General features: G+C 43.5%; 1 protein-coding gene across 1 annotated transcript in view; it reads left to right on the top strand.

Annotated features, from left to right (window-relative positions):
- Nucleotides 1-13586: 13586 nt before the first annotated feature.
- ABLIM3 (actin binding LIM protein family member 3) overlaps nucleotides 13587-22738 on the top strand; it is a 171168-nt gene continuing 162016 nt past the window's right edge. The window contains exon 1 of the mRNA XM_078150557.1: nucleotides 13587-14189. Within this exon, the coding sequence (XP_078006683.1) occupies nucleotides 14177-14189 (13 nt within the window). The 5' untranslated portion in view covers nucleotides 13587-14176. The remainder of the gene's footprint in view (nucleotides 14190-22738) is intronic.

Raw genomic sequence — 22738 nt, 5'->3', positions numbered from 1 at the left:
AAAGGAGAGGTAGAATGTCATAAATTATGTCAGATAAAAGAGGCAAGAAAAAACTTTTACAGTGGAGGGTAAGATGGGGGAGGTGAGAGCGGAAGTGAGTGAACCTCACTCATTCTCATCAGAATTGGCTCAAAGAGGGAATAGCATTCATACTCAATTGGGTATTAGAAATCTCTCTTACCCTACAGGAAAGTAGTCAGGGAAAGGGATAAGAGAAGAGGGAAGTGTGGTAGAAGAGAGGGCATATTGGCGAAGGAGATAGTCAAAAGCAAAACACTTTTGAGGAAGGACAGGGTAAAAGGAGAGAGAGAACAGAATAAATTGGGTGGGGCAATATGATGGAAGGAAATACATTTAGCAATCATAACTGTGAAAAAAAAATTTGAATCAAGTTTCCCTGATAAAGACCTCATTTCTCAAGCAAGAACTGAGTCAAATTTATAAAAATAAGAGCCATTGCCCAATTGATAAATGACCAAAAGATATGAAGTTTTCAAATGAAGTAATCAAAGCTATCTATAGTCATATAAAAGTGTCCTAAATCACTATTGATTGGAGTAATGCAAATTAAAGCAATTCTGAGGTACTAATGCATACCTATTAAATTAGCTAATAGGACAGAAAGGGAAAATGACCAGTGTTGGAGGGGATGTGGGAAAAATGAAACATTAATGTATTGTTGGTAAGGTTGTGAACTGATTCAACCATTCTTTAGAGCAATTTGGAACTATGCCCAAAGGGCTATAAAATCATGCATACCCTTTGACCTAGCAATACCACTACTAGGTCTGTATCCAAAAAGAGATAAAAAACAAAGAGGAAAAGGACCTATATGTACAAAAACATTTATAGCAGCTGCTTTCTGAGGGCAAGGAATTGGAAATTGAGGGTATGTCCATCATTTGGGGAATGACTGAACAAATTGTGCTATGTGATTGTGATGGAATGCTACTGTGCTACTAGAAATGATGAGCAGGATGCTCTCAGATAAACCTGGAAAGATTTACATCAGCTGATGCAAAGTGAAATGTATTGCCTACAAAGTAATAGCAATATTGTAAGATGGTTAGCTATGAAAGACTTAGCTATTCTCAGCAATACAACAATCCAAGACAACTCAAAAGGCCTTATGATGAAAAGCGCTATCATTCCCAGAGAAAGAACTGATGTCATCTGAGTACATATTAAAGCATACATTTTTGCTTTCTTTATTTTTCTTGAGTTTTTTTTCTTGTCTATGTTTTCTTTCACAACATGACTAATATGGAAATATGTTTTGCATGACTACACATGTATAACTTATATTGTTTGTCTTCTCAAAGAGGGGGGTGAAAAGGGAGGAAGGGAGAGAATTTGGAACTCAAAGTTATAAAACTGAATGTTAAAATTGTTTTTACATGTAATTGGGGAAAAATACTAAAGCATTTTTAAAATGCCTCGTTGAAATCTAGGTATATTATTCATTATTAATACTAACTTAATTACTATTATTTGTCTATTAGTTTAGTAATTTTGTCAATTAAGCAAATGAGTTTAGTCTGATATGGCATTCTGTTTTCCTCTATCTTATTCTTCATTTTTTCAGTTATCAAGTATTTTTTCTTCCCTCATGGCACCCCCCCCCAGCTAAAAAACAAAAAACAGAAACAAAAACCCTTGCTAACAATTAAGCATAATTAAGCAAAACAAATTCCCCTATTGGCCCTGTTCAAAAGTTCATCTCACTCTGCCTATTAGCATGTCTCCTCTCTGTCAGGAAATGAGCAGCATTCTTCATAACTGGTCCCCTGAAATCTTGACTGATCATTGCTTTGGTCAGAGTTCTGTCTTTCAAAACCTTGTTTTTACAATGTTGATGTTATAGTGTAAATTGTTATCCTGGTTCTGCTCATTTCATTTTGCATCAGTTCATACAAGTTTTCCCAGATTTCTCTGAAACTATCTATTTCTTCATTTCTTATAGATTGAGAATATTCCACTATATTCATACACCACAATTCGCTCAGCCATTCACCAACTGATGAGTATCCATTTAGTTTCCATTTCTTTACCACCACAATAAAGCACTGCCATAAATACTTTTGTACAATAGGGCCTTTTCCTTTTTATTGGTTCTCTTAGGGGTATAGGCCTAGTAGTGCTACTGCAGGTCAAACCATTGTTCAGTAACTTTTTGGACAGAGTCAGCAATTGCTTTCCATTGCATTTGTGTACCTGTTTTCCTGCAACTCCTCTAACATTTACCATATTCATCTTTTTGTCAATTTGCTAATCCAATGAGTCTGAAAAGGAACCTTAAAGTTTCTCTAGTTATTAATCATTTGGAATATTTTTTTCAAATGACTCTAGATGCTTTGCATTTCATCCCTTAAGAACTACCAGTTCATAATATAACTCATTCTTAATGAGTTAATGCTGGATTATATTGATTATCAGTGCTTTCCTTTTAAAATGCTCACAAGCTGTCCCTTTAATATTGCTTCTCCTTGGGCTCTTTGGTGGCTTCCCTATAGTTTTCAGAAATGTTTAAGAATGTCTAATGTTGAAAAACCTTTATTCTACCCTGTTGGCTCTTTCAATCCTCCCTTTCTCCTTTTGTGATTAAACTCCTAGGATAAGGAGTGGGGGTTCTATACATGGCTGCCTCTATTTTATTACCACCCACTCTACCCCTTGACCCCCTGCTTGGCTTTACATAGTGTGAATCTGTAGAGCTGCCGTTTGGCTGGGTTTCCTAACTTCCTTCAATAGTCCTTAGCAGTCAGAGAATGGGAAGGGAGAAACTGGATCATGGGTGGTCCAAGCTGGCTAGAGTAGTAAGGGAAGCCAGCAGGGGGTTGATGGAAGCCAGCAGGGGGTTGATGGACTGGGAGAAGAGTGAAGTCAAGCATTAGAGGTTCAGATGATAGTGAAAAGCAGTTTCTGCAGGAGAGAGGTTATAGGAAAGGTGAAAAAGAGAGCACACTGTGGTCAGAAAAAAGAATTTTAGAGTTTGAGACCTTGGAAGTGGGGCAGTTCTAAATGATGGTGTGGTTTCTGGGGTATAGATTCTCCCGCATTAGAATGTGAGCTCCTTGAGAGCAGGGACTGTTTATTTTTTGCTTCCTTTGCACAGTGCCTGGCACATAGCAGCAAGCAATAAATGTTTGTCGACTGCTTGACTGACTGGTTGGTCCTGAAGGGCTCTCTCAATCAAAATTCAGCCACCCTCTCATTGTCTAGCTCTTCCCTGGGCCTTGGTGTTGTAAGTGTTCAATAATAATTCATATTTCTATGGTACTTTAAGGTTTACAAAGCACTGCCCTCACAGCAACCTTGGGCGTTAGGTAACACAGTATTTACTGGTATGTAGCTAAGGGAAAGTAGAAATGAAAGTAACTAGAGAGTTGAGAAGTTCAAGGAACTGCATCCTGAGGGCCCAGGATCTTACAGGATTTAGAATCCAGGTTTCAGGAAATTCAAGAAATAGAAAGCGGTATTCTGAGCACCGTTAAGTTTACTCATGGTAGAATTGGGAGGCAGCTTAATGCCATGGAAAGAACACCAGGTTTGGAGTCTAAAGATCTGGGTTTGAACCTTATCCATGCTTGTTCAATTTTGGGCAAATTACTTCACCTCTTGGGCCTCAGTTTCCTCATTTGTAAAATGAAGGGATTGGACTAGATGGCTCCTAACTTCCCTTCCAGATCCAAGGGACCTATATCCCTTCCAGCTCTAATTCTATAATTCTGTGAATGAACATTCAATGGGGCATGATGAATCTGATTAGTAGAGGAGCAGATGGGGATTCTAGGAATCAAGAGAGAAAGAAGGCCTGGCTGAATGGGGATGAGAGGCAGCATAACACAGTGGGAAGAGCCCTCAAATCAGGATTGAGAACTGGATTTTAAGTCCTGGTTTCATAGCCTTACTAGCTGTAACACCATGGGCAAATGGCAATCTCTCCAAGCCTCAATTTCCACATCTATAAAATGGGAATAAGAAAACTTGTACTCCATACTTCACAGAGTTTCTGTGGAAAAAGTCCTCCGTAAATCTTCAAGTGCTATACAATTACACATTTAATATAATTATCATTATAGGAAAAGGAAATGAGGTAGAGAGTGGGAGGAGTCTGTACCTAGAACAGTAATGGTAGATAATGGGAATTTAGGAAGAAGAATCTAGAAAGGGAAACTGGAGGGACATTGTAGAGATGGGGCAGAGGGAATTATAGTATGGGAAAACAGGGCTGCTCCAAATCTTCCTTGGGATGTTGATGGGATAGTGACTTGGCAAGCATTTGGACCCAGCCATTCTGGCTCATTATACACCTTCTGAGTGACAGGAAGCAATGAAGCGTGAGAAGGTGGATAGGAAGCAGTCCTCAGCATCGGAATGACCTGGGTTCAAGTCCTTTCTCTGACATACACTGGCTGGTATGACCCTGCTTAAGTCACTTTATTCCTCAATGCCCCCCCCCCCGGTCATTCTCAAAGACCAGAAGTTATGCAACAGTTGCAGATCTGCCTTGGTAGAAGGAGTTTCCTCACCAGGGGTTTCCCCACACCCATAAAATCACAGGTCCCCCGCCAAAAAGAAAAGATAGGAGTAGGCAGATTGACGATTGAAATTACCAGAAATTTTTGACCCAGATGTTATCTGGTTACAGACCTTGCAAGTGAGGAGAGTAGACAGTCAATCAGAGGCCTCTAGGAAGCACAGTGTATATAGAACCCTGGGTCTGGAGTCAGAAAAAAAAAGTTCAAATTCAGCCTCAAACACTTACTAGTTGTGTCACTCTGGGCAGGTCACTTAACCGCTGTTTGCCTCAGTTTTCTCATCTGTAAAATGGGGACAATAACAACACCTACCTCCCAAGGTTGTTGTGAGGTTCAAATAACACATTATTTGTAAAGAAATTAGAACAGTGCCTCCTACATACACAGCAGGTACTTAATAAATGCTCATTTCCTTCTTTCCAATCAAAGTAGGATAGGTAGGAGTCTTAAAGACACCCCTTTTGGGAGTCACAGAGCATGATGGAGTCCTCTCAGAGATCCAGAAAAGTAAGGCAGGCTGGCACCAGGGACAAGACAACAAGGCCTAAGGAACCCAACTACAAAGGCAGCAGAAGGACTCCAACAGCTGTGTAGAGCAACACTTCCCTTTCTCCGCCTCCCCCTTGTTTCTCCTCTGTTTGTCCTTCCTTCTCTGCCTCCACTCTGGTCTTTGCTGTGTCTCTCAGTGCTGTTGGAAGCACAGGCCCTCCTACCCAGGCCCTAACGTTGCCTGGCAGCCTCCAAGAACAGGAGCTTCTTTTCTTTGGCTGAAGGATCAATGCTTCTTGCCTTGCCCTGAGGCCTGCCTTCCTGCTGATCCACCCAACTAGCCTGACCCTTGTCTCACCTATCCCTGTGTGCTTGACCCTTCCTCACCCAGCCTGCTGGCTGAAAGTTTGTGTTCATACTATGCCAAAATATGATCAGGCTTGACATTAGTCCCCACATCTTATGAATGAATTTCAAAACATTTTTATTTATTTAACTAACCACATTTTAGCACCCATGAATTTGCCTAAGCATCTTGAACTGAATTCTATTTTTTATGTATTTTATTGAGGCTGTCAGTCTTTACATCAGTTATTTGGCTCTTTCCCCTCCCCCATGGAAGCTTCCTTTACGAAAAAGAGAGAAAAAAAGCAGATCAGCAGAAACAACTCATAACAGTGACCAGTCTCTGCCAGTTTACAGTAATCTAGTCTGTCCTAGTGACTTCCTGCCCCGCCCTGCGATCTCACTCCAAAGCTGTAAAGGGGAGAGGAATGTTTCACTACCTACCTCTATTCTCTGAGCCCGTAAGTGTTTCGGTTTGTTGTGTTTTTTTTTTAGTTACTCTGTATTGAACTTTCTTTCAGTGATCTTTCATTTGCTTTGGTGATGATACATTGTGTATACCTATCTCTTGGTTCTCCTTATTTCATTCTGCATTAGTTCATGCAAATCTTCCCAAGCCTTTTTGAATTGCTCATAGTCATCATTTCTTGTTCCACAATTAAATTCACTATGTTACCTCTTGGCAGATGAGTTTGATATACTTATTAACCTCGGTTTATTCCCCTACACAAAATTACAGAAAAGCTGTGTTGGAAAGGACTTCAGAGGCTCTCTCATTCAACCTCAACCTGGACAAGGATCTCCCCCTACAACATACTCAAGAAGGTCAAAGGCTAATCATTTGGCCTTTGTTTGACAATCTCAAGTGAAGACAAGTCAAGTCAACAAGCATTTATTAAGAGCCTATGATATACCAGGTATTGTGCTAAGCAAGAGGGATGAAGGGAAAGGCAAAAACAAAGTCTTTGATCTTGAGTGTTTCACAGTTTAATGGGAGAGACAGCTTAAAAGCAGGTGTACAAACAGGATATAGACAGGACCGATTGGAGATAATTTCAGAGGGAAGGCACTAGAATTAGAGGAATAAGGAAAGGCTTCTTATAGAAGGCAGGATTTCAGATGAGTCTTGAAGGGAGCCAGGGAAGTCAGGAGGCAGGGAGGAGAAGGAAAATCCCAGGCATGGAAGATTGCCAGTGCAAAGGGCATGTCCTATGAGAGGAACAGAGGAGGCTAGTGTCACTGGATCACAGAGTATGTAAGGTTTAGGAAGACTGGAAAGGTAGAAGTGGGTCAGGTTATGAAGTTCTTTGAAAGCAAAACAGATTCTATATTTAGCTTAAAGGTTATCCTGGAAGTGAAAGGGAACCCACTACCTTTAAGGCAGCCCATTTTGGACAGCTCTGTTTGTTAGGATTTTTTCCCCTAATATCAACACTAAATTTTCTTCTTTATCACTCCACCTGTTCTCACTCATTCCAATCAGAACAAATCTATTCCATCTCCACCCTGCCTCCCCACCCCACCCCAACCTTTCAAATACTTGCAGACAGTCTGCAGGTCCCCCTAAGTCTTCCCTTCTCCAGGCTAAATACCCTTAGTTCCTTCAGTCAGTCCTAATATGGAATAATATTAAGATCTCTAAGATCTAGATGAGAGAGACTCAAATTTTATTAGTGTAAGCATATCCTTGTTCACAAGCGTGTTGAACTGAGCATGAGAAGATTTGTATTCTTGTCTCAGTTCCCCTAATCTGATCTGTGACCTGTGGAAATAACAACAACAGCAGCAATAATAATAATATAACGTGTATTTGGCAGCCACTATGTGCCAGGCACTGTGCTAATTCATTTCCCTTCTCTGAGCTTCTTCATCAAAATGAGAAGGTTGCCTGAGGTTATGGAATCATAGCTCAGGAAGGTTATTAGAGGGCATCTAGTCCAAAGCCGGTGTGGAAATCCCTTGCAATGCCCCTATTAAGTGGCCACTCCACCTTTCCTTGAGTGTTTCCAGTCAACAGGAGCTCCATTCCATTGGCAAGAAATTCTTATTCATATCAAGCAAAAATGTGCCTCCCTGCAATTAACTCACATTGCTCTTAGCTCTGGCCTCTGGGCCCACAGAGAACAAGTCTAAACCCTTGTCCCCACCTCCTGATAGCCCTTCACATATTTGACATTATTGATCCTACTTAGCCTGTCTTCCCTACTCCCAGATAAACATCCCCAGTTACTGATCCCTACTAGCTATATGACCACGGACAAATCAATTTCTATGAGCCTCAGTTTCCTCATCTATAATACAGGAATAAGAGTAACTGTTGCACCTACCATACAAGGAGGCTCAAAAGAGAAAATATATGTATACGGATGGGGTTAAAACTACTCTACCCAATTTTAACCTTAATACCTTAATTAAATGAGAACATGTTTCAACCAACCAATCACTCATAAGCCTTAGACTAAGTGCTAAAAAGCCTATAGTACTAGAATAAAGTTGCACAAGAATCATGTTTGTACAGGCCAAGGAAACTTGCTTGTACCTCATGCTATAAATTATCAAGCAAGTGGAAAAAGGGTTAATTCTAGAACCTGGAACATTTGTCTGAGAAGGAACCATCTGCAACAGAGGGGAAAGAGGGGTCTAAGCTTTAGCTTTGCTCTGGTCTGCCCCTCTAACCTATTTGGCTAGAGGAGGACCATACTAACTTCAAAGGGTCTGGAAGATGTTGGACTTTCCTTCTTCCCAATCAGTGATCTAGCAGCTTCCCTGGATCAGATGGTAGCAGCATCGGCACTGAGAGGCAACAACATCTGGATACAGAGAAACTTCTTAGGCACCCCAAAAATAAGAGAAAAGAACTCACAATCTCTAATCATCAGCCCACTTTCCTCTGGACTCTATACTTTTGGGGGCAAGTATGCCACAGATGTTTGAGGAGATGTTCTGTACCAACTAGTATATGGTAATACTCTAGTAAATATCCTTTAAGTAGCTTAAAGCTTGCTGTCTAAATTAATTCCCAACTGTTAATCTTAGGGGAAAGCACACCAGTGGGGGCTTGAGCCAAGGTACTAGAGAATCACCCCTGATCCTTCAGTCACGCCCCTAGAACCATGAGGGTGAAATGTAGCTGGCTTAGTTCTAGGAAACTGACTATTCAGTAAGAGTGGGAGGTGGGATAAGGCTCCTCAGAGTTTATAGCAGCTACATATGTTAAGTGCTTGGCAAACTTTAATGTGCTTATGTCAATGCCAACTATTATTATTATTGTTGTTGCAATAATAATATCATTATTATCATCCTATAACATGGTTTCCAGTTCCCTCACCATCCTGCTCATCCTCCCATAGACTAACTGAAGCTTGTCAGCGGTGTTCCCAAAAAAGTCACGCAAAGAACTGGACACAATACTCCAGATGGCGTCTGACCCCATATAACCCATAGACCAGCAAGATAATCACTTCTGGTTTTTATTGATACAGTCTAAGACATTATTTCTAAGACACCTATCTGATCTCAGACTCTATGACTCTACTCTCTTCTTAGCCTTCATGCCTTTATTAGTCCCCACATGAGCACCTTCAGATCAGCACCATTCTTTTGCCTCTTTTTGTATCCCTAGGGCTTAACGCAATGCCTGACACATTGAAGATGTCTAAGCAGTGCCTATTGACTGATGGATCATCTTTATAGATTGACAAGTAGAATTCTATGTCTCAGTCCTATGAGAGTGCAGCTCATTCCCCCTAAACCAGGATAAGAATTTCTGAACACAGACCATTAGAGCTAGAAGGGATCCCTTAGAATACAGAACACTGAGGCTTAGGGGCTGGGTGGAGGGTATGGAACATTAGAATATAGAACACAGATTGTCAGAGCTGGAAGGCATCTTAGAAAATGGAATGCTAGAATTATAACAGGCTTTAGAAATCAAGTGATTCTACTATCTCACATTATTTTCTAAGGAGGGAGACTGAGGGCCTAAGGTGGGAAGCCAAGGGTGCATTGTGAATTAGTGGCAGAGCTGGGACTAAGACCTTGGCCTCACTCCTAAGCCTTGATTTTTTCTAATATTCTGTGGTACTTCTTACATTTCCACCATCCAATCTCTCTCTCTCTCTCTCTCTCTCTCTCTCTCTCTCTCTCTCTCTCTCTCTCTCTCTCTCTCTCTCTCTCTCTCTCTCTCTCTCTCTCTCTCTCTCTCTCTCTCTCTCTCTCTCTCTCTCTCCACACACACACACACACACACACACACACACACACACACACACACACACACACACACACAGTGTTTTAGGGTGATAGTAGACCACATGAAAGTTGGAATTACCTAGGATAGTTAGCCAAGAACCAAAATGAGTCCTACAATGATTTCCTTGCTGTTTTCCTTGGGCAGGAAAGCCTGCCTGAAGAGACCTATTTGGTTTTCTTGAATGTGGTTGGTGTTCAGGAATGTGGCTAATGATACTAAGTTCTCATCTGGTTTCAGTGCTTACGCTATGAACATAGAGGCAGATTATTTATAGAATGTAGAATAGAATGTAGAACAAAATGTAAGAGGAAGAATGAAGGTAGATGGGTGGAAGAAGAAAGTAAAGGAACTATGTTCTCAGGACTCCAGAGCCCAAAGCAAGGGTATCAAACTCAAATAGAAACAAGGCCACTAAATTGTACATAATGATCCCTGCCAGTGCATATTGACTTAGAAAACCATATATTAACATTATCTGTGTTTTATTGTATTTTATTTATTTTCTGGAATATTTCTCAATTACATTTATATCTGGTTTAGGGTTGCACTGGAGAGTATGGGCCCTATTTGACACCTTGGGCAGAGAGTATTACTTTTTCCCCCCCTAGGGAAAGTAAAAGAAATAATGTACTATTTTTAGAGCCACACAATGTTAGGGGTAGAAGGTCTTCAAACCTAGCCATTCATTTCGTAAATGATAAAACTGAAACTTGGGGATCAGAAGTGGTTTGCCTAAGATAACACAAAAAGTCTGTTGAAGAATTTGAACTAAGTATCCTTATCTCTCAACTTCTAGTCCAATGCTTTTTCCACTATTGCAGCTACTGAAAATCATAGAATTTCAGGACTGACAGGAATCTTAGAATCCTGAATGTTATGAACATAGAATGCCAGAGATGAATATAGACTAGATGGTACAGTAGATAGATTATAAGACCTAGAATCAGGAAGATCAGGGTTCAAATCCTTTCTTAGATGTGTACTATCTGTGTGATTCTAGACAAGGCTTTTAACCTCTGCCTGCTACAGTTTCCTTATTTGTAAGATGAATATAATAACACCTACTTTCCAGGGTTACTATGCAGATCAAAAGAGATAATATTTGGAAAGTGCTTTACAAACTTTAAAGCACTATATAAATATTATTGTTGTTGTTATTATCTTAAGAGTCTCAGATTTTCTGACTCCAGTTCCAGAGATTTTTCCTCACTGCTTCCTGAATAGAAACCAGCATTTCTCATATCTAGTGCTAGATTTTTTCCAAAGCATTATCTTCCCATATTTTTCTACCCCTCTCACTTCAGATCCAATGACATTCCTCTTTTACTTTTTGGCCTTCTATGGCATGGTGCTGGACCTGGAGGCAAATCCTACTTGTGACATTTCTAATTACATGTGTGATCCTAGGTCAATCATCTGTCTTTGAGATTCGGTTTCCTCATCTGTAAAAGGAGGATAATAACACATACTACCTATGTGTTTGTTCAGGACAGTTGGGAGGAAATTTTAATATCAGTTGTTTAACAACACCTTGGCTATTCATTAGTCACCCTTCTCTGAAACTCGGTTTCCTCATCTGTAAAACTTGGGAGGAAAGTGATTTATAAATTTTAAATCCTGGCTATTTAATAATACCTCAGCTGCTCATTAGTTACATTACCTCAAGCTGCTCACTTCAACTCCAGAGGAAGTAGAGAATTCTCTTTGGCATTCAAAGCTCTTCAAAACTTGTCCCTCCCCCAGCATTCAAGTCTTCTTATACTTTATACAGCTGCTGTCCTCCCCGCCACCACTCTCATGTATTCTGTGATCCAGTGACTCTGGCCTCCCCAGTGTTCCCCAAACGAGACTCCACCTCCTGCCTGATCATTTTCACTGGTTGTCCCTGTCACCTAGAATGCTCTCCCTCCTCATCTCTGTCTTCTGGCTTCCCTGGCTTCCTTCAAGCCCCAGATAACCTTTCACCTTCTACAAGAAGCCTCTCTTAATTCCCCATAATTCTGAGACTACCCCCAATTTATCCTGTATATTGCTTCTTTGTACTTAGCTGTTTATATGTTGATTTTTCTTTAGACTTGAAGTTGAAAGGAGGCTTGTGTTTTGTCTTTCTTTGTATCCCCTGCATTTACTACAGAGCCTAATTACTAGTCACATAGTAGGGCCTTATAAATTCTGGACTAGTGACTGATTGAGCTTCCAGCTCTCCATCTGTAAAAAGGAGAGAGTAAGATTTGCTCTTCTTACCTCACAGGGTTCTTACGAAAAGTGGAAAGAGAGGGTGGGTGACCTATTGGAAAGAAGTTGGAAATGCTGAGTATAAATTATGGTTCTGTTACTGGGTAAGTCATGCTCCCTCCCTGGACCTCAGTTTCCCCATATATAAAATAAGGCTAATGAGACACTCTGGTAATAATAACTCACATCCTAGTCTTACAAAGTACATATTTTCCTCATAAGCTTTAAGTATCAATTCTTCCAGCTTAGCTACTTTTAGCTATTTATCCTTGAGAGAATCATATTCCTACTCTGGTCCTCAGTTTTGAACACCTCCCCCCCCCTTACCCAAATGAAGACTTTGAACCAGATAATTTCTGATGTCTAGCCCACCTCTAAATCTACAATCCATAACCTGAGTTCAATCAAATCTTGACAGTCCTCCTTACTATCTGTAACTAAGTCAGGCAGACATCTTATACATGATTCATTCCCATGTGTTCTTCCATCCAACGACATTGGCCTCCTTGCTGTTCCTCATAGAAGAGGCTCCATTTACTGATCTCGGGTATTTTCACTTATTGTCCCCCATGCTGGGAATTCTTTCCCGCCTCATCTTTGCCCCCCGACTTCTTTCAAGTCCCAGCTAAAACGCCACCTTCCAAGGAAGCCTTTCCTGATCCTCCTCAATTCTAATGCCTTCCCTCTGTTACTTATTCCAATTTATCCTGTATTTATCTTGTTTGTACCCAGTTGTTTTCAAGCTGTCTGCTCATTAGACTGTGGGCTCCTTGGGAAAAGGAGCTATCTGATTTTTCTTTGGATCTCCAGAGCTCTGCACAGCGTTGAGTACATAACAGTCGCTTAATAAAAGCTTACTGACTGAATTACTTTGCTCTCCTTGACTTTCTGCCATAGGGTTGTTGTGAGGGGTGAGAAGAAACAGAGCAGCCTGCTAGAATGAGCGCTGGATTTTGAATCTGAAGATTTGGGAGCAGATTACAACTCTATTATTTACCAAGTGTGTGACTTTGTTTCTCTGGGGCTCAGTCTACACAAATACATAATAAAGAGGTGGAACCTGCAGCCTCGAGGCCTCATGTGGCCCTCTAGGTCCTGAAGCTCGGCCATTTGATTGAATGCAATTTGAATCCAAATGGCCGCTCTCGAGGCCCTCGAGGGCCGCATGTGGCCTGGAGGCTGCAGGTTCCCCGCCCCTGGACCGTTAGTCCGAGTGATCGCTAAAGTCCCTGCCAGCTCTAGCGGCTGTGAGGTTTGTGGTGAGATGGAAAGCGCATATTTGGAACCCTAGTTTGTTACTAATAAGCAGCACGACCCTGGATAAGTCATTTCTCCATCTCTGGACCAGTTTTCTGCATTTCCAAAAGAAGGGGCCGGGCCAGGCGGTCTCTGAGGGTCCAGATGTTGTCCTCTTAAGTGCTTTGTAAACCTGAAGCGCTTTAGAAACACGACACATTATTGTTACGCTTCCCGGTCCCCCGAAATGCCGGGAGCCTGAGAGCATCTCCCTGTATCCAGCAGGTGGCGGGCGGCAGCCGGACGTCCCCCGCTTCCCCCGGCGCTGGTAAAGCAAGCCAGCCCTGCGGGAGGCTTCTTCCCGGGTCTCCTTCCCCTCCTCTTCTGGTCCCTGCTCCCGGCGGAGTCCAGACCTCGCGAAAGCATCCCCTGCGGACTGTGCAGGCCAGCGGCCAGGCGGGCCGGGGCGGGGCGCGGAGCGGGCGTTCGGGGCGCCCAGCGCGGCGGGGCTGGGCGGGCACCCCGCAGCCGAGGCTCGGCTGCGCTTGGGCAGGAGCGGGGCTGCAGCCCGGCCCCCTCCTCCGCCCCCTCCCGCCCTGCTCTTCCCTCCCTCTCAGTGGTCCACACCCCCTTGGAGCGCTCGCAGGAAAAGTCCAGCTGGAATTGCTCCGCATTGCACGGGAGAACCCCGGAGCCAGCGAGAGCGCAGGAGAGGCGCCGGCAGCGGCACTCAGTCGGTCTGTCCGTCCGGGGGCCTGCGTGCCCCGCCTGCCAGCCGGTCTGCTTGTCGTTCATTGATTCTGCCTTCGCAGGAGTGAGATCGGTCAGGAGGCAGAGAGAGGCAGACTCGGGGCAGAGAGGGCATGCCTGGGGTAGAGAAGACCACGGGATCATAGCATTCAGAGCTGGAAGAAATCCTGGAGATCGTCTTGAGCCCTCTCCTGCCAGTCCCTCCTCTACCCCCTCTCTCCGCGCCCTCCCCCCCCCCCCAGGTGAGCACTGGAGCAAGGAGAGACTACATTTAAAGAGCCGCCTGGGCCTCTTTGTTGAATGAGAAATCCAGAGCCAGGGCGTCACCATGAACACCAGCAGTAAGTACATCTATCTCTTCCTATTGCTTCTCTATGGGAACCGAGTGCGTTGGGGTGGAGGTGGAGGGGGCCTGCGCTGGCTCTGACTGAGGAGCAGGAAGAGGCAACCCTGCATCTGCAGGAACCATCCACACCCAGGCTGCTGCCTGCTTTTGTTCCTACGGGGGAGATGAGGTTCAAGGCAGGCCTTTCGGGGCAGGAGCTTGCCACCCATCTTTGACAGCTGCCCTAGAGGGCACTTGGTCTGCCTGGTAGGAGACAGTGGTGCCTGGGGCAAGCTATTGTCCAGATGTGGGTATCTTTAAAGAGCTCTCTGGGTGCTCTCTTTCCCCATCCCCAGGCCCGTGCCTGGGTAATATAAATAGGCAAGAGCGGGTTGGTGGGTGTGTGCAACGGTAGCCAAATGTGCAGTATCCCAGGCAGATCTCTCCAGAGGCCAGCCTGGCTCTTACAGGGCTGAATAGTAAGAATAGCAGTAACTCACATTTCTATAGTAGTTTAAGGTTGACGAATGCTGGATGGGGGTGGGGAGGAATGCCCGTATTTAGAAACCGATGGGAATGTGAGAAGGGAAGCAGGCGCTGTCTGTGAATCGTCCCTGCATACCCCAGACGACAAATGGTCTGCCGGAGCTGGCTCAGACATCTTCCTGCCAGATGGATTGGGTGGGACCTATCTTTGCCAATTGGTTTACAGCTGTTGGAAAGCGCATGAGCAGCTGGGGCATAGTAGAAAACACTTCCAACTAGGAGGCAAGAGAACTGGGTTCAAGTGCTGACTCTGTTGCTGACTTTTTGGCATGACCTTGGTCAAGACCCTTGTCCTCTCTGGCCCCCTCTATTCCTCTTCTGTTAAAGGAGTGCTTTCTACTAGATGGTTTCCGAGGTCCTCTCCACTCTGGCCATCTATGAGTAGACTGCTGAGCATTCAGTTCATGAAGCCCAGAAAAAAAAAATCATGGTATGAAGTCGTGTCCTGTGGAACTTATTCTCTGTCCAGCTGGACTTTGAGGCTTTGGTCATAGAGCAAAAGTCCATGAGACTGACATTAAATTCGTGTTGTCCCCTTCCGTGTGCGTGTGTGTGTGTTGTGTGTGTGTGTGTGTGTGTGTGCACATACACAAGTGCGTGCATAGGAGAGTGAGAACTTCAGGGTTCTTTATGACCTCGAAGTTCCCTTCCAGCTTTAATGACTGTGTAATCCTATGACCTTCTCGGACACAGGTATTGGATTCTGCTTGTGTCTGGTTTGCCAGTCTGGGCCATTGACTTGGCTGTGGGGTGGTCAAGATCAAAGGTTTGAGGAGGGATCTTTGCCGGAGATTTGTACCTGCAGTTTTTAATAATTAGTGCAATATGATATAGTGGAAGAGGAATTAGAATTTCCACCTAGGCCAGTGATTCTAATCAGCATCTAGTCAGTATTTTCTGGAAGTTATTTTTGATTGGCGACTTTTCATCGAATGTGAAGAGCAGAAATGTGTATGTATGAGAGGCTTGATTAACAGAAAGACAGCTGAATGTGCATTTGAGTCCCACCTTCATCTCTTAGTGGCTGCGACTTTGGACAACTACATTCACCTCTCTGGGCTTCAGTTTCCTCATCTGAGTGATGGGGATAATATTTGAACTGATGACCTGACTGAGTTGTGAGGAAATTGATTTGTAAAGTGGTAAGAAGATGTGATACTTTATTATGGTTGAGCTTATGGAAAACCCTTGGAAAAACAAGACTGAAGGGATCTTTTTCATCCAGGGAAGAGAGGGACAAGTGGTTGATAATCCCTTTTGTAAAGGGCTCCCAGGGCAAGGCTGGCATTTGCTTTCTGTCTCCAGTAAGACCAAGAGTTCCATTCTCTTTTTCTAGTTTCTAGGGTAGTTGTGTCTAATGGCCAAAACTAGGGATAGGTAAGGTAAGTATCAGCCTAGGGTGCAGCAAGTATGAGGGCACAACGAAGGGTATATTTTACAGGGATTTTTGAAAATGGAGATGTTTTAATGCTGGGGGGGGAAGTAGACTTGTATTCAAATCCCAGCTTTCCACTTGTATGGTCTTGGGCAGGTCATTAGTCCTGCCTGAATCTTGGTTTCTTCATGTATAAAGTGAGAAGATTAATTGAGCTGAAGGAGCCTTATTTTATAGATAGGAAACTAAGCCAAAAACAAACAAACAAACAAACAACCTTATTTGCTTAAAGTTGCACAGCAAATAAGTGGCCAAATCAAGTCTTCTGACTCTATGTTCAATGCACTTTCTACCATGTCATTGGGTGTATGATCCCTAGTCTCATCCAGCTATTTTGTGATGTCAAGTAGCACATTATGATAAAGACACAGAGCCTACCATGGGCAATAATACACAGGAGGATTGTTGGTATTGAGCTGTGCAATTTTCAAAACTTGCCTAGATTACATTAATTTCCCTTCTATCTCCTGATGGTTCCCACCAAAATCAAAGAATCAGCTACTCTTGAATGGGAGCAATTTCATAAAGGGAATTTCTCTTCAGGTATGAGTTAGATTACATGGTCTCTGAAATTCTGTGATTCTGAAGAAAGCCAGGCTTTGGAGAAAAGGCAGCTCCAGGAAAGAAAAACAGATTCTTTCCTTAGTTCTACAAATAAATAGCTTTTCTCTGTATTTGAACTGTCCTAGGTGAGTCTGTGTATACGGATTTGCAGAATCATCGAGGAATCTATTCCAGTTCTAATCTGTAATAGTATCTTTGAAAAGAGCTCATCCAGCCTCTGATAGAATACCTCCACTGACTGGGAACTCATTACCAAATTCCAGCAGTACCTTCTGCCTGGACCATAGTTCCTGTCTCACCATGATAGAAGACTTAAACCATCTTGAAAGGAAATGTGACACAGTGGAAAGGCTTGGAATTAAAAGGACAGAGATTGAATCCAGCTCTCATACTTCTTTGCTTTGTGATGGTGAATGAGCCTCAGTTTCCTTATTTTTGAAATGGGTTTATTCTTGATTGTGTTAAGAAAGTCCTTTGTAAACCTTAAAGCACTACAGCAGCAGCAAAATCGTTGTTACTATTATCCGGAATACACAAAGCCCTCTGTTAACATCTTTGGGGAACAGTCTTTTTTAGAGAAGTTGGTCTAGACTCAGACAGGGTTGGGCCATGTTCTAGTCTCCTCTGGGTCTCTCTGTCCAGATGCTGGTGAAACTGGAGGAAGAAGAGACAAAGGTGTGGCCTCCAGCTAAGGACTGTCCGGCTGGCAGGTTTGCACTGTTCAGAATGCCAAACAGACTTGGCTGCCAGCCTTGGAGTACAAGGGACAAGCCTCTCTAAGAAGCAGAAAGAGGAAGGCGGGGGTCCCTACAATCCTCTGCCTTGGTCACACCAGACCTAGACAGGGGTATTTAGTTCCAGTGAATCATTTTAGAGATGTGTTGAAGCATGTACAGAGAAGGGCAATCAGGTGAGAAGACTGGAATCTTTGTCATACAATGATTGATTGAAGGAATCTAAGCTGGGGCAGAGAAGACTTAGGGAAGATATGATTATCTTCTAAGGTTGTCATCACTGTCCTATCCCACTTCTCACCCCTACTATCCCCTCCACTCAATTTAACAAATAATTCAATTGGCAGCTACTACGTACAAGTTCCCGGGAATACAAAGTTGAAAATAATGCAATCCCTGGCCCTCTAGGAATTTACAGTATAATGGGGGTGGTAGGCAGGATTAGTACAGAGATAAGCATCTATGCAGCCAAGATAGCTGGAAGGACCTTTCGAAATCATATAGCCCCTAGAAGGCACCAGATAGAACATGATAAAGGCAAAGGAGGACTCTAGATTATGCACAAAAAAAGATAGCTTTCAGCTGGGGGAGGGGATGGGGTGGCAGTTACCAAAGAAGAGGATGGTTTCTCCATTGAGAAGGCATTTGAGCTGGGCTGAGCCTTGAAGGAAGGGAAGGATTCCTTTGGGATCTGAAGAAAAGACATGCATTCTGGGGCAGTTCTGCATAAATGTACAGGAAAATTCAGGACAGGATTGGGGAACAATTCCAATCTTTCTGGAATATGGGGTGCAGAAAGGAGATGAGGAGAGGGACTGGATCTGTGATTGCACTGATAGAGGAGACTACATTCCCTGAAACTTAGTCTTTTAGAGTTGCCTAGAGCTCTGAGAGGTTAAGTAACTTGTCCAGGGTCACACAGCCAATAAGTGTCAGAGACAGACCCTGAACCCAGTTCAACCGGGCTCTAAGCTGAGGTTTCTGCCCAACATCCCACACTGTTCTCATGGAAGGGAATAGAGTGAAATAAGTTTGAAAAGGCAGGTCGAGGTCAGATTTTTTTTTCTTGTCTTTGAACACTGGGGAGTCATTGAAGGATTTTGAATAAAGGAGTAACAAAAGGGGCAGCTAGGTGGTGCAGTGGATAGAGCACCGGCCCTGGATTCAGGAGGACCTGAGTTCAAATCCAGCCTCAGACACAGAACACTTACTAGCTGTGTGACCCTGGGCAAGTCACTTAATGCCATTGCCTAACCAACAAATAACTAGATAGATAAATAGATAGATAGATAGATAGATAGATAAATAAGTGAATGAATGAATAAATGAATAAATGAATAAAGGAGTGACATAGTCAAATTTGTGCGTTAGGCAGAGTGTGAAGGCTGGCACTGACAAGGGAGAGACTGGACAGATACAGGAAGAAAGCTTTGATGATGCCAGCTAGGTGGCGCAGTGGATAGAGTGCCAGGCCTGGAGTCAGGAAGATTCATCTTTATGAGTTCAAATCTGGCACCAGACACTTACTAGCTGCGTGGCCCTGGGCAAGTCACTTAGCACTGTTTGCTTCAGTTTCCTCATCTGTAAAATGCGCTGGAGAAGGAAATGGCAAACCACTCCAGTCTCTCTGCCAAGAAAACTGCAACTGGGGTCCCAAAGAGTTGGACAGATTGAAAAATGACGAATAACAACAGCACTAACTCTAAAGGAAAGAGAAAAGGGAGGGTACCGGGATCCCAAAAGGTGGGTGACAAGGTAAATCAAGTGTTTGTCATGCCCGGCTTGGGCCTGAGATGGGCTTTGTGAGGAGAAGAGTGGGTGGGCGCACGGCAGTCTGGGCGGCTTCCTCCCATTCTTCATATCTCTTCTCCCTTCTTAAGGTTTTTACTCCCCTCTTCCCCTGCTCCCATATTAAGAGCGCTCCATCCCAAATTTCTTTCCTGGTTTCCTTTGAAGTGTGGTGTGTTCCTGCATAGCCTCTACTTCATCTGCCCTCCCTCAAGCTTTCAAAGCTCCCTCTCCCTCCAGGCGTTTCAGCCAGGCATGGTCCCGGACCGTAATGACTGGGCTTTTACAGGCATCTACCCAGGCCAACCTCTCATCTTACAGAGAAGCGCAGACCCAGAAAGAGAAGGGACCGGCCCCTGATCCGTCTAGTTCTAAATCTGTGACCCCCCCACCCAACTACTTGTTGTTTTTTTTTTTTTTTTTGAGTGAAAAAGTATTAAACACTTGCAATGATCCAGACCCTGTGCTAAGCACTGGGGATCCAAGTGTTTTAAAAGACAGTCCCAGCCCTGAAGGAACCGACATGTTAATAAGGGAAGACTCTTCATAAAGGGAGTGGTGACCAGATAGGGTGTTTTGTTCTGGGAAGAAGGAAAGAGGAGGGAGGGGGAATGATACTAGCAGAGTCAGGCAGATGGTGAGAAATGTCCTGGGTGAAGGACTGGAAGGAATATGAAAGTGAAGCCTGGTCTGGTATCTGGGGCCAGCCAGTAGGTAGGGGGCTGAGTTGGCTAACTTGCAAAGGTTTTATTGATGCCTTTTCCTTCCTTTTTTTTGGAGGGGGAGGGGCACGGAGGCAATTAAGGTTAAGTGACTTGCCCAGAGTCACACAGCTAGTGAGTGTTATGTTTCTGAGGCCGGATTTGAACTCAGGTTCTCCCGACTCCAGGGCCGGTACTCTATCCACTGCACCACCTAGCTTCCCCCTCCTTTCTTTTTTTTTTATATCACTGTCCCTTTGCAATGATTTTCCACCCCCACCCCCATGAAACTCTCCTTGACACAGATAAGCACAGTCAAACAAAATGTATACTTCACTCTGCTCCTCTATTAGTCTAGCAAGAGCGGAGAAGCATGTTTCAGCCTAGATTCTCTGAAGTCACCATTCTCTAGCCTGGAGACTGAGGCTAATCTTTTTTCCTCAGGGAATGGTATCATGGCATTTAGATCTGGAAAGGACCTAGAGATCCAGCTTCCTTACTTTACAGATGAAGAAATGGTAAGAGACTTGTCCAATGTCACACAGCTAGTAAGGAGCAGAATTGGAATTCAAAACCAGATCTTCCAGCTTCAAAACTAGTGTTCTTTCCAAGACATCACCTGCCCTCTACAATTTCTCCCTGGACAGTACCTTCATTCCCATCATTTCATCTGTCACTACTACGAATTATTCCAAATCTCTGTCTCTAGCCTTCATCTCTCTTCTGAGTTCCAGACTTTTATTTTGAACTGACTGTCAGAGATCACAGAGACTCACAACAGAGGGTAGAGGTGATTTGGGGCCAGACTTATGGCTTCATTTATATAGGGAGCCCCAGTGAGAAATTTCCTCTACCAGTACAGGTTGGGAACTTTTCTTCAATTTATGGCCTTGGAGAGTTTCTTAAGAGGATTTAGAGATTAGATGACTTGCCCAAGGTCATACAGACTGTATGTATTAGAGGCAGGAATTGAACCCAGGCTCTTCTGGCTCTGTGCCAGCATGGCATAGTGGAAGGAACATTGGACTTGGAACCTAAGGGATCATCTTGTCCTACTTCGTCATGTTACAAATAGGGAAACTGAGGCACATAGCGGTCAAGTGATTTGATCAAGGTCATGCAGCAAAAAGTTGAATCCAGATGTTCTTATTTCTGAGACCAGCTCTGTCTCTTCATACTCACGGCAATTTTTTTTTTTTTACATATCTGTGACCCTCTTCTGTTCCCCTGTTTCTTCTCCTCTAGAAATTTGTTTGGCTGTGCAAAAGTAACACTGATTACACTCATTTACTAAAAGTGTTCACTGTTTATGCCTGATTACCATGCAGTACAGAAATGATTATGCATGTCATTAAATAGGTGTCAGATTAATTTTGCTGTGAATTTTAGTTGATTACAACACTAGGCTCCATTTATATGGGGGCAATCATTGTGGAATAGGGGGAAAAGGCCCTGGAGCTAAGGACATTGACCTTAGAATTGGAAGACCTAGATTGGAGGCTTAGATTTGCTGCTTACTAGCTGTGTGATCTTAGGAAAATCACTTTCCCTCTCTGCACTTCAATTTGCTTATCTGTAGAATGGGAACAATAATGGTATTGCCTACCTCATTGTGAGGTTCAAAGGTTTTAATGTACGTAAGAGGTTTAGTACATGCACTCTTCAAATGTGAGGCACATTTCTTGTTTTCCAGACAGTTCCATTTAAACCACTCATCAAGGCAGATCAGAGACAATGTAATGTAGCAGAGTGGTACTCCCTGCACTGGGAGCCAGGAGACCTAAGTCCTTATCCTACTTTAGAAGTGGAACTTATCATCTTGAACATCCAAGCAACAAGCATTTATTAAGCACCTACTCTGTGACAGGCACAGGGCACCCTCTCTGAGCCTCACTTTCCTTTTCTGTAAAACAAGGGAATAGTACTCAATCTCTTCCATCACTGATATTCTTTGTTCTATGATCTGAGGACCTTTCCAATTCTACAATTCTCTGGGCCTCTGTAAGGTCTCTTCTAGCTCTGATGTTCAACAGTCCTTTCAAGCTCTCACGTCCTGTGCTCAGTTCCTGATGGAGTCTGGGGAGAGTAGGCGGAGAGATGGGATGAAAGGAGCAATTGAAGAATAACCAGAAATGAAGATAAAGTGACTCTGAAATTGACAGTGTGAGTCAATGGAAAGATGCTCAATTTACCCTCCAGGTTTGGGGAGCACATCGATTGCTTCCAGCAGGATGTGCTCCAACGGTCCTCCCTCCTCGAGGCTTCAGCTGGTTTTCCCCAAGGTGTGCCTATTACAACTAATCCAATCCTCCACAAGGAGCTGCTGACCACCATTTTCTGGGTGGCCATTGTAAACTCAGACAGCAGAAAAACAGTCACTTAAGGTGTGGGAGCTTTTTGCGATTCTTATGACTTGTCTTTCCTGACTGGTGGGATGATGTTTGATGGTCCACATAAAAAAAAAAAAGGTTTATTTTATTCTTTTACTCATTTGCTAAAACACTTCCCCAGGCTGACTTTCTGCAGGAATCAGTGCTCTGCTATGCTGATTGTGGGGAAGGGGGGGAGGGGATTGGGGAAGGAAAGGGGACAAAGACAAATAATTGTTTAACCTCTAATCCCACAGAGCTCACAGTCTGGTAGGAAAAATGGAAAAGTGGAAAGAGCCAATGCTTTGACTTGGAGTCAAAAGATCTGGATTCTAATCCTAGCACTACTATTTGCCTTATCTGTGGCCTTGGATACATCATGTCCTCTCTCAGGTCCTCAGTTTCCTTGTGTGAAAGAATGACAGGGC

This window comes from Phascolarctos cinereus, unplaced genomic scaffold (assembly GCF_003287225.1).
Source record: "Phascolarctos cinereus isolate Bilbo 61053 unplaced genomic scaffold, phaCin_HiC Scaffold_2;HRSCAF=192, whole genome shotgun sequence".
NCBI classification, from domain to species: Eukaryota; Metazoa; Chordata; class Mammalia; order Diprotodontia; family Phascolarctidae; genus Phascolarctos; species Phascolarctos cinereus.
This window is presented reverse-complemented; position numbering and strand designations above follow the sequence as displayed.